Raw genomic sequence first — 12,924 nt, 5'->3', positions numbered from 1 at the left:
CTACCCTAGTCAAAGATATTGGAAAATGTATTAGTATCATTTGCCTAATATTTATATTCTGGCTGAGATAGTTCTTCAGAAAGTAATCTACTTATAACTAAGATATTAAGGCCAGATTTCTGAAAAAATACGGCTCTGAGCTAGTCATTGCATTGGTAGAAAGATTCTACATTGACCACAAGTAGAGCTTACAAATAGTTTTTTTCTTTACTCTAGCATACATTTGTCTAATCTACACAGAGTAGTAGAATCATTGCTACCCAAGAAGATGACTTCAGTTTCCATATGGTTTTCAGTAGAGAATTGTGGAATTTCAGAGCTTGAAGGGACATAACATAGCTCAGTGGTCCCCAACCTTTTTGGCAGCAGGGACTAGTTTCGTGGAAGACAGTTTTTCCATGGTTGGGGGTGGGGTGGGGTGGGAATGGTTTCAGGATGAAACTGTCCCACCTCATAAGGAGCACACAACCTAGATCCCTTGCAGATGTAGTTCACAATAGGGTTCACACTCCTATGAGAGTCTAATGCCACCGTTGATCTGACAGGAGGTGGAGCTCAGGCAGGAATGCTTGCCCACCCTCCACTCACCTCCTGCTGTGCGGCCTGGTTCCTAACAGGCCACGGACTGATACTGGTCTGTGACAGGGGTTTGTGGACCCCTGACATAGTTCATCTAGTCAATTTCCCTTGTGTTGTAGATAAAGAAACTAAGTCTTTATCTATAACAAATGGGTAACTAATTCCTCAAGCTCCATTCATTGAAGATCAAATTCCCACATCTGTCCTTTTTCCACGTTAGCCCCTGGTCTTTTTTCCAATGGTTAAGAAATTTGTGCAGACCACCATTAAATGTCATCGGAAAACCTCTCTCTACAGCTGGCCTGACTACTCCACAGGCTGCTGAACTAAGGATAAGCCTTTGTTTCCATCATTTCATCTGAATAGATAGATGAATTTTTTTTTTTTGGGGGGGGGGGGGGGACGGAGTCTTGCTCTGTTGCCCAGGCTGGAGTGCAGTGGCCGGATCTCAGCTCACTGCAAGCTCCGCCTCCCAGGTTCACACCATTCTTCTGCCTCAGCCTCCCGAGTAGCTGGGACTACAGGCGCCTGCCACCTCGCCCGGCTAGTTTTTTGTATTTTTTTAGTAGAGACGGGGTTTCACTGTGTTAGGCAGGATGGTCTCGATCTCCTGACCTTGTGATCCGCCCGTCTCAGCCTCCCAAAGTGTTGGGATTACAGGCTTGAGCCACTGCGCCCGGCCGATAGATGAATTTCTTAATGAAACTTCCTATTCTGTCACGAAACCATTGACATGTTAGTTTCCTGCAACAGAAACAAATTTAAGAGATTGTCTGGATTTCAGCGGCTCTGTTGTTGAAGTTCATATACCAAGAGATTTTTTTCACTGGAGGGACTGCGTGAATTTTTCACTACAGGAGGTGGTTATACCGAAGCCAGTGGCTTCCTGTCACTTCTGCTTTTGCTCAATCTCCCTGGGTGTTTTAACAAGTTGACGATTTAATGCAAACTCCTCCCTCCCTGGGCTTCCAGACCACTGTCCTTTTCTCACTTCCCCTCAAACTTTGCTGACCAGGCTTTCTATTTGTTTTTCTGCTTTTTGTTTTTTTTTGGGGGCGGGGGGGGTGTGTGTGTTTTAACTCTAAGCAACTCCCAAGTTTTATTCTCAGCTGCCTACTCCTGTTTTCTAAGAGCTTATCCAGTCTTTCAGGGGTCTTTCAGGAATCAGCTGTGACTCCTGCAGTAACTAGTCCCAAACCCGTATCTCCATATCTGCCTTTTTAGTTGTCCTCCAGACATTCATCTCCAGCATCCTAGAGGTCATGTCTGGTTAGGCCCACTGCTCTCTGGTCAGGTGGTAGCCCTCTTGTTACCCACTTTAGATCATTTTTATGTGTTAGGATTGCGATCTGCCTGATGCATTGTTAAGCTTTTAGCCACATGAGGATCAGACATTTGCACTCACACTGTAGCAGCCACCTCGGTCCTCCAAGAGGTCTCCATGAGGTATGTGCAGAGGTCCACATGATGCCCCAATATTTGGATTCCTTCTTCCTAGGAATTGGATACAAGAACAAGATAATAGGAGTCGCTCAAGTTATTCATTGTTGCATGGAGTTGAGTAGCTAGTTTAGAAAAGAGAAAATTAGATGAGGTGCCTGCAAAGGCACAAAGTCATTGGAACTAGATTTTAATCATGATAAATAGAAATCTGTTCTTTGAACACTGTTGTAATGCTTTTGATTATGATTATTTCCTTTTTTCTTTTAATTTTTAGAAAAAAATATTCTGGAAAATGCCTTTCTATACTCATTCCCTATAATATTCAGTGAAGAGTACTGAATCCTTTCTTACTTTGGACAGCAATGAATGGCAGAACCCTAAAGGGAATGTAAACTTGGCTGCGCAGGGTCATGCTCCACCTCTCATCCAAGACATGAGTTGTCCAGTGTTTCCCACCTACACCTTTCATGGATCTGGGTTTTGATCCTTTTTCTCATCACTCTGAACTTTCTCACTTGAATGATCTTGTTGATCCGCAGAATATAATCTATACAGATTCTAAAATCTCATCTCTAGCCCTACTTAAGCATTTTCTGAGTCTGTCTAGGCAGGTCCTTTCCTTGATAATCAGGGGAACAAACTTTCCAGTTTGCTCAGTACAACCCTGTTTATGCCTGTCATCCCAGTGTAATTAACAGTGCCTCCTTTCACTCTCTAATGTGTTCCAGTTTAAACAACTGTAGGGTAATCCTGCAGTTTGGGGACCACATTCACTTTTGCTTCCACCAGATAGCTCTTCTAGCCCATTCTTGGGCCCAAATGTTTATGCTTCTTAGCCAATCTGCTGCAATTCTTGCTTCTCCTCTCTTACTCCAATAGCATCACCTGGCATTTGTTTGCTTGCTCCATCTTCCTAACTGAAAGAACTCAAATGATCAACACAACTCTAAATTTACTCTTTTATGAATAAATTTTGAATACCTTGTCTCCTCCGTAGTCTTGTCAGCACTGTCCTTAGGGAGCCCTCATCATCTGCTGTCTGGTCACATTCACGATACTGCCGCGGTCTCATCATGTTCAGTCTCTCTGCTTCCCTTACATTGCCATGTGAGGGGCCTTTCTAACAGGTGAACATGGTGATGTAATTACCCGCTTCATGTCTTCCCAAGCCTCTGTCACTTCCAGGGCAGGGATGCCTATCATAACAGTCAAGTCCCTTCCTGATCTGGCCTTGGTCTGTCCCCCTAGGCACACTTCTGTCTCCGTCCCTAGTGCGTGCTAGGCTTTGACCACGCATACTGGTCAATGTGCAAACATCCTGTGCTCGCTCCCCTCCCTGTCTTTGTATCTGCTGCTCCCATTACCTCAAATGGCCTCTTCTCCTGTCTTGACCCCTCTCTGCCTGGAAAACATTTCAGCTTGTCTTGGCTTCTTGGAGTTAGGTGTTCCCAGGATACCTCTCCACACTTTGCTTAGAGAGCATGTACTTCATTGTAATTGTTTGCATGCCTCGCTGCCTCTCCATCTCCTCTGAACAGTTACTTTTTAATCCTTCTATATACTGTGTCCAGCAGAGTCTGTGACCCAAAAGTGCTAAATGTTTGCTGAGTCAGTAAGAGAATGGACTGCTTCCTTTTTCTGGTCTCCTTGCTGTCACTCTCTTCCTTTCCAATGTAACCTTTCATTACAACAATTGGTTTGCAGAACAGAGCTGAACATGGCGCTTTCCTTCCCAAACACATCCTCATGCCTACAGAAAAGCATGCAAAGTGCATAGCACTCAACCCTTTACAGCTGACAGCAGCCACCTTCATCTTTGGCCATGCACACCTAACTACCTTCTTGCTTATGTCATTATTTCCCACATTAACGGCTTCCATCTCCCCAGCCCTGTAAAGCAGCAGGTACACCCCAAGGTTGTTCTCAGCACTTGAGCTGGGCTTTCGATGTATATTTGCAAACTTTCTTCACTTTCTTTCTCTCTGCTCACTCTCAAACTCCTGGCTCCCTGCTCTGACTTTGATTTTTATCTCTAGCTCTCTGGACTCGGGGTTGCTACTGAATTTCCTGGACGCTGGTACCTTGCTTCTCAGCTCTGCTGAAAGGAGCCTGGCAGTTCCCTCACCCCTCAGCCTCTCCTCTGTCCCTGGTGCATAATCACGGATCCCTCTGTTTCAGCTGGACCCATGGGCACCCAGCATAAAGACAGCATTCTCCAGTCTTGATTGCAGGGAACTATGGCCAAATATTTGAGTTCCAGCAAGTGGAATGTGAGTGCACGTGAAAGCTGAGGCCTAAGTTACTTCTTTAAAAAGTCTCTGTTATAGCAGATGTCTCTATATCCTAATAGGAATTTAGCTTAAACTCATCCATCTAGATCCCTGTCTCCGTATCACTTGGGTAGGACATCCTGCCCAGTTTAGGGCCCCTGGGACTCTGTTTCCAGAAGCAGAGACTGGAATCACAGCATTTGTCCTCTTCACACAATCCCATTCAACAAAGAGAGAGTATAGAGACTTCTCTCCCTCTTTACCTCTTCCTGCTCCTCCATAAAGTAAAACTGTACTCATTGCTTCGCCAGCCCCTTTTCTGAGTGTATCAGGTCACTTTGCATTCCTCCCTGAGACATGGAATTCCTCTACCTTATTCACCATCAGGACCCTCAGCCCATGTAGTAGTCCCTGGCCCAAAGGGGCTTTGTGCCCTGCTTATAAAGTTGTTGTGAGGGCTAAACGAACATTGAATACTTGCAAAGTGTGGTATGTGCCTGGAACTTAGTATGTGCTCAAATAGTTGTTGTAGCTGTTGTTGTTAAGTGTCAGTGGGGCCAAAGTTTTCACTTTCTTTGAGTTCCCTATGCAGCCAGCACATGCTGCAGAATTTACACTTGTAGTAGTGTTTGGCTATGCGCTACCCTCATGGGGACTGACATTCATGCTTCCTTAAAGAGAAAGTCACTGCTTATGGTCTGGCCCACTGACCTACCTGAATGTAAGAAAAATTAGAAATCACCTACTTTGAAGGTCAGAAATAAAAGACTATAAAAGAACAGGGTCAGGCAGTTCAGGAGTATTGCAAACTTGTGTTACACCTTTTATCATTTCTGTTTGTAATTTGAAGTAACAGTACTTAAATTGTCTTGAGATTAGTGACATTTGTTGATGTGCTATGATACCTCACCAGTTAACTGGATATTTGGACTGTTTTCTAGCTGGTGATGATGATGTTGATTATAGTAATAATAATAGCTACTAGTAACTACTGGGAGTTTAGTACAGGCCATGAATATGAGAACTTTGTGTGCCTCTTTCATTTAAGTCACGTTAACCTTATGAGATATAGATACTTGAAATACAGATAGGGAAATGAAAGCAAGAAAATGTTAAATGATTCCGCAACAGTGGTAGATACAGTCATTTTGGTTGGCAGGATTCATCCAGGTCAGCTGTGGCTCTTACCTACATTTACTGCAAGTTCCAACTTGCAAAATAAATGCATGATTTTTATCACTTATCATCTTGAGAATTCACTAAGTTTAGTTCTCAGATTGCTTTCTAGTTAAGTTTCTAATTAGAGTTCATTTCTCAATCAACATTATCTTATTTTTACTGATTTTGTCCAAATTAGTAACAACAAATTGATATGAATTGACATTTATTTATCTGACTTTGTTTTCTGTTAATTTCTTAGCGATTTCTTAAATCTGAACTGTAGACCTATGAAAGTCAGACTTCCAGACTTTTCTTTAAGATTTACTTTTTTAATGGCCACATAATAATTGTACAGACTGCCGGACTTAAATGGCAAGTTTTAGAGAGATTCCTCCAACCTGAACAGGGTCAGGCAGGGAGAAACAAATGTCCTAGTTGCTTCCCTTTGCAAGCAGGCAGATTTTCTTTACTCAGGAAACCCAAGGCCTAGTTTCCCATCTTTCCAACATCCAAGAAGGTTCTCTCTGTCAGCTTTACCCTCAGAGCAGCACTGGCTTCCTGTTAAAGTTTCACTAAATTGGTGGTTTCTGCTTACTCTGTGTTTTTTTTTTCTGGCCCTTGGGGACTCACTGTACTTTCTAGCGAACTCATTATGGCGTTTAAAAGTATGTTTCAGAGGCAACATGAAGCAACCGGAAGTCATGTATACTCCTTGTGGAAGTGCACATTGGTGTAGGCACTTTTGAAAGCTCTTTGCAGTATGGACTAACGTAGAACATGTGCATGCCCTGTGCACAGCAGTCCAGCCCTACCATATACCAAATACCCAACACGTGTCCACCACAGGACATGTACTAGAATGTTTATAGCAGAACACCAATGTTCATCAACAAGAGAATGGATGAGTAAATTGTGGTATACCACAATGGAATGTAATGGAATCCCACATAGTTATCATTTTTTAATGAAGACAAATTCTGACTACTCCCAACACATGGATGAATCTTAGAGACATTATATTGAATGAAAGAATGCACCTACATACAGTATGATTCCATTTATATAGAGTTCACAAATAGGCCAAACCAATCTCTAAAATTAGAAATCAGATAGTCGTTGTCTTTGCGGGGGAGAGAGGAGTTAATTGTTGAGATGGAGTACAAAAGGGGCTTCCAAAGTGCTCCTTCCACAAATATGTTTGCTTTGTGATAATGCTTCAAGTTGTCCACTTCTGTGTACTTTTCTATGTGAATATTATATTTCTTTTTTTTTTGTGAGACAGAGTCTTGCTTTGTCACCCAGGCTGGAATGCAGTGGCATGATCTTGGCTCACTGCAACCTCTGCCTCCCGTGTTCAAGCAATTCTCCTGCCTCAGCCTCCGGAGTAGCTGGGATTACAGGCGCCCACCACCATGTCCGCCTAATTTTTGTATTTTTAGTAGGATGGGGTTTCACCATGTTGGCCAGGCCAGGCTGGTCTCAAACTCCTGACCTCAAGTGATCCACCTGCCTCGGCCTCCCAAAGTGCTGGGATTGCACACATGAGCCACCACACCCAGCCGGATATTGTATTTCTTTTAAAAATATTTTATATTAGAAGACAAAAAAGTATATTTTAAAAGTGGATGAAAGGGTATGCTACAGAAAGATAAGAAAAAGCTATTCAAGATGACTTGATTTAATATGTTGTTAGAACTGCAAGACAGCCCCATGCCTCCGAGTGGGTGTGTGTGCGTGTGTGCGTGCGTGTGTGCATGTGTGTGTGTGTGTTTAGGGGAGTGATGGGCAGGTCATTGCTTGTTTTGGTTATTAGTTCCCTTTCATGCTTTCTGGTCTATTCATTTTTCTCCTTAGCCTTGTGAGAAATTAGCAAACAAATCATCAAGTGGTAAACATTGATATAGGAGAGTTCCTTGGTAAATATCCTGATGTAATACCTTGTCATGTGATTATTTATTAGAAAATGTATGTATATATATAGTCTCTTACTTTGCATTTGAAAAAATATAGAGGACTAAGACTTTTCAGTTCATAATTCTACTTTTTGAATGGAGATTTCCTTAAGCAACACAGAAGAAGAAAAAGCTGAAAAGGAAAGGGAGCATCACTTCAATATCTATAGAGAATGATTTTCTAAAATCTCAATCAACATGATGTGCATATTTTTCACATAAAATATGGCAGGGTAACATCTCAAATACAAATATGCTTATGAGGACTCTTAGAATTTTTAAAATTAGAACCCTGCACTTATATTACCAGGAAAGCAGTTTATAGTCTAGAAGACAGCAAAGTACATCCCGTTATAGCAGAAGTCTTCTGCTTTATATTGCCAAATTACCATAGAAGGAGAATGTCTGCTGAAATTAATTTTGTTTTTAATTTCAATCTGCAGATTGAGTGATTACCAAGCTATTTTTTTTCTTGAAACCTAAGAAGCTGTTCTGTGGAACAGTGTTATGATCCTATCATTTGCATTTAAATAAGCACTCTTTGCTTTGCATTTCTAGACATTGTTTAGTTTAAGATTAATCTGTATATTGGGGTTGATGGAATTGAAATAAGATTTATAGCTGTGAATTCTTGATTTGATTGTTATAGGCAACTGGCCTTTCCTTTGGGTTTTGCACTCAAGTTAATTCATTTGGACTTGGAGGTAATCGAGCTCTTGTCTTTACAGAACTGCCTAGAAATCTTGTGTAGACACGGAGGGCTTGAGCCAGAAAGGAGAGACAAGTGCAATCGGACTGTGCATGATGTTGCCACTGATGACTGCAAGCATTTGCTGGAGAATCTGAGTGAGTGATGTTCAGAGCTTATTGTTTATCTTTCCCCTCTGCTGCTGGGGCCTCTGGTACAATGGGAAAAACTATTTACAGTTTTTGCATCTCCTTTTTAACCTTTTCGGAGCCCCAACTATGGCAAAAATACTGACTGTAAGTGTGATAATTATTGTTCCATGTAGAATGACTTTTTGCAGAACTAATTGCTACTCAAGTGATGCGGGCTTCTCCTTGTATTTTACTGACCTAGGAGAGCAATCTAAATATTTATTGCATTTTTCTTCTGATTTAGATTGTCTTTCTAGACATTAGACTGGCAGGATATGAGAAATCCCAGCTGTGTACTCTGCATCAGTTGATTGTATGAGGCAGGCAAGTTGGTTGTCTCCCAGCACCTGGTTTCCTACTTTTCTGTGAAGATAATTGTTGATCTTTTGGGTCCCTTTCAGCTCCAAGAGTATATGCTCCTCAGCATATTTTATAAAGGCTCACTTGTGGGTTTGTGAGTGTGGAGTATAGACCTTACGAAACATTATGACCTCTTATATTAAGATTATCACTCTATCCATCCAGTCAGCCAGCTGTATCAGTAATTCAGTTTTAGGATAAGCAGATTTTTAAAAACTTAAATAATGTTTTTATCTTCAACCTAATACATTCCTTCATATACTTTTATTTTGTGAAGAAAATTTCAGAATGGCTAGGAAGCATATATGCAAACTGTGTAAGTAAACTTTAATATAAAAGGATAAAAGAGAATCATAGAAATTCTCTTTAAACCTGAGTGGTTTTTTTTTTTTTTTTTTTTTTCATTGACAGAAGGCTTTATTTAATCATTAAAGTCTAGCTTTCAGGACCTTAAACTTTTGAATCACTGCTCAGTGTCTGAAACAGTATCTTATATAGGATTTCTCTAAAACAGTTCTTTTATTATAAGCTGATGCTAACCTAACAACAAACATGGAAAACTTTCTGTTGGGCTAAAATTTTATTATGGAATGTAAATGCTATCATTTAATTATATTCCACATTTTGATATTAAACATTTAAAAATTGAATAAGTAGATATAGCTGTGATATCTTAGATGTGAAAAATATGAAGCATATTGGCATGGCTGGGATAGAGGTGTGATTAGAGGTGGGAAATTGGAAGGATGAGACAGCGCAATTGATGTTTTGGGCAGTTTAATTCTCATTTCAGTAGTTTTGACCTTATATGACAAAGATAAGTCAATGAGATTCTTGATAGTGCATAATATGATACAAACAGTGTTTTGGAATTTCATAGGCAGCTCTTTGTGAGACAAATCAACCTATAGAGAGTCTGGAAACAGATCAAGCATCAAAGAGTTTTAATGATGAGTCCTCAGTTGGACCAGGGTAGAAGAGAGGGAAATGGTATATAATGAGGAGAGAGATGAGAAATCCTAAAACTGAGGATTAAGGAGGACTTTATGAAATAGAAGACTAGTATGGGAGACCTGAGTATAATTTCTATCTCGGACATGTTGGCAGGCTTTGCAGGTGTACATCCTGTGGAAGACTGGACATTAGGTAGTCTGATTTAAGGGAAAGGGCATCTGAATCCCAGCTCCCAGAGGTCTGTGTAATGTCAGGCAAGGTGCTTAGCCTTCTCTCACCTCAGTCTGCTCGCCTGTTAGTAGGGTTAACAATTATTCGTATACCTGAGTGCAAAAGAGTGGATCGTTTCTTAAAGTCTTTCTAAGATTCCAATTCTGACAATCAGAGAAGTAAAAAAGACAGGATGTGCATTTAGATTATGATTACTTCCATAAGGCTGATGATAAAAGCTGTGAATGTAAATGAACTATAGAAAGTAAGTGGGGCCGGGTGCGATGGCTCACATCTGTAATCCCAGCCCTTTGGGAGGCTGAGGTAGGCGGATCACCTGAGGTTGGGAGTTCCAGACCAGCCTGACCAACATAAAGAAACCCCATCTTTACTAAAAAATACAAAATTATCTGGGCATGGTGCCATATGCCTGTAATCCCAGCTACTCAGGAGGCTGAGGCAGGAGAATTGCTTGAACGTGGGATGCAGAGGTTACAGTGAGCCAAGATGATGCCACACTGCACTCCAGCCTGGGTGACAGAGCGAGACTCCATCTCAAAAAAAAAAAAAAAAAAGAAAGAAAGAAAGTGAAGAACAGAATGTGTCAAAGAAGAACAAAGATGCACAATTATTTTCATTTGTTCAACAAACTACTCCTCGCCTAAGCACATAGCTAGAAGCACTCTTGCATGTGTGTACCAGGAGACATGTGAAAATGTGTGTTGCAGCATTGTATGTAATACTAGAAAACCGAAAGCATTCTAAAGTGAAATATATTAGGGAATGGTTAAATAGAATAAACTCTAGAAAATTCATATCTTAAAGGTACCAAATAGCACTTAAAAATAAATTTTATCTGTATAAATCACCTTAAATACATTTAAAAAAATGTTGAGTGAAGTCAGTTATAAAGGACACATAATATAAAACCATCTGTGTAAAAAGTTTAAAAATACAACTCCAAGCCTATATTTGTTATAAGTACCACTAAATGAGGCAACGTGTAAAAATATGCATAAGGGAGGTAAGAGCTTCCCCATGGAAGATTTAAGTGAAAATTGAAGGGCTGAGCCAAGAAAGAGTGGAAAATAGAGACATTCCAGGTGAACTAGCAGCATATCTGGAGGCACTGAAGGGGACATGCTTTGGAGTCTTTAGAGATATTTAGCTATATCTGCAGTGCTGGGGAGAGGAGGGAGATCAGTGTGGAAAGTCTAGAGTCAGGTCATAAAAGGCCTTGTATTCCTTTTGATTCAATCCTCCCTGTGGGTTTTGAGGCAATCCCATGGACCTGAATGAACAATTGAATGATTGCAAGTGAGGACATAAGAGGTAGGTAATGGGGAAATAATTATCTTGACACACAGGGTACCATAGATGGAGAGCATGACTAGTACCTAGTAAGAGGGAAGGAGGCCTGAACAAGCAAGGGAGGAACAGGGCTGGAGAAACAGTGTCATGGTTCAAGTTATAGGTGTGCTGTGAGACAGGAATGATGTATAGGGTGAGGGGAGAAGTGAACTGAAGGCCAAGCCCAGAGAAACCCCTATCTTCAGGTCAGAGAAGATTTTTTTAAATGACTCTAAAAGAAGATTGGGAAATAGGAAGGAAAAGAGCCAAAAAACAATGGTGTATGGTCAGGCATCGTGGCTCACACCTGTAATCCCAGCATTTAGGGAGGCTGAGGCAGGAGGATTGCTTGAGCCCAGGAGTTCAAGACCAGTCTGGGCAACATGGCAAAACCCCATCTCTTCAAAAAATACAAAAAAAAAAAAAAAAAAAATTAGCTAGGAATGGTGGCATGCGCCTGTAGTCCCATCTGTTCTCTACTCCATGGGGGCTGAGGCAGGAGGACTACCTGAGCCGGGGAGGTCAAGGCTGCAGTGAGAGAAGATGGCACCACTGCCCTCTAGCCTGGGTAACAGAGAAAGACCCTGTCTCAAAAAAAAAAAAAAAGAAAGAAAGAAAGAAAAGAAAACAATGGTGTAATTGGATTCAAGTTAGGAGACCTTTCTAACAGGAAGAAGTAATTTAATAGTATCACTTTCCCTAGACTGTAAGGATTAAAAAGAGTCCATTGCATTTGGCAAATAGGAAGTTACTGCTAACAGAGACAAGTTTCATGCAGTTATGTAGACAGAAGCTGATTATTTTAAGCAGAGAATAATATGGAAAGGCAGTGGAGAAATCTCCAGTAGAATAGTTTTCTTCATCCATTGAATAAACCCCTTTTTATTAATTCATTGAACACATGCTTTTATTGAGCTGCTCTTTGTGCCAGTCACTATCTTAGCCACTTGATGTAAGTCAGAATTTTTAAGAAGATTGTTCTCATCCTGAAGCTTATAGTCTAACATTAAGAGATAAAATGAATAATAAACATAAGAAAAATTTATTTTTTGGCTTTGTGAGGTGGTGAGATATGCTATGGAAAAGACTAAGGGGGGATGGAGATTGTAAGGGTGGGTTTTAGCTTTTAAAATGGTGGCCAAGTTTGCCTCACTGATGAGACATTGAAGCCAAGGCTTGAAGGAAGTGAACAGGGCAGCTATGTGGATTATCTAAGGTAGGAGCTTTAGCACCAGTTGGACAGAGGCCTGAGGTAGCAGCATTCCTGTTGTGTCTGAGGAACTGCAAGGAGGGCAGGGTGACTGGGTTAAAAGGAAAGAGAAGCAGGAAGACAGGTCAGAGCCCTAGCCATTTCAGTGTTTGAGTGCAGGAGAGCAGTTACAGGGTGAAGTGGGGCCTGATCTTGTTGGAATGTGTAGGCCATTGTAAGAACTTAAGGTAGCCATTGCAGTGTTCGACTGTAGGAGAGATGGGATCTGATGCACATTTTAACAGTAGCACTGGCTGCTTTGTTGAGAATCAACTATAGGAAGTCACAGACAAATCAGGAACACCTGTTAGTACATGAATGTAGTATTCCAGGTGAGAGACAATTGTGGTAGCTCAATGTAGGACTGTAGCAGATGAGGTGGTGAGAAGGACTTGGGTTCTGGATACAGTTGAAGGTAGAGTCAACAGAACTTCCTCATGGATTGAATGTGAAGTTTAAGAGAGGGAAGAGATTCATAGATAATTCAAGGTGTTCAGTCTGAGCAACTGGCGTGATG

The 12,924-nt window shown here is 41.1% G+C and overlaps 1 protein-coding gene across 4 annotated transcripts in view; it reads left to right on the top strand.

Moving 5' to 3' along the window:
- CTTNBP2 (cortactin binding protein 2) overlaps positions 1-12,924 on the top strand; it is a 163,769-nt gene that overhangs the window by 99,481 nt on the left and 51,364 nt on the right. For all 4 annotated transcript variants that reach the window (XM_025379249.1, XM_025379251.1, XM_025379252.1 and 1 more), the window contains exon 9: positions 8,134-8,251. In XM_025379249.1, the coding sequence (XP_025235034.1) occupies positions 8,134-8,251 (118 nt within the window). The remainder of the gene's footprint in view (positions 1-8,133; positions 8,252-12,924) is intronic.

The sequence above is a fragment of the Theropithecus gelada genome, chromosome 3 (genome assembly GCF_003255815.1).
Source record: "Theropithecus gelada isolate Dixy chromosome 3, Tgel_1.0, whole genome shotgun sequence".
Classification (NCBI taxonomy): Eukaryota; Metazoa; Chordata; class Mammalia; order Primates; family Cercopithecidae; genus Theropithecus; species Theropithecus gelada.
The sequence above is the reverse complement of the archived record's forward strand: the minus strand, read 5'-3'. Positions and strand labels throughout refer to the sequence as shown.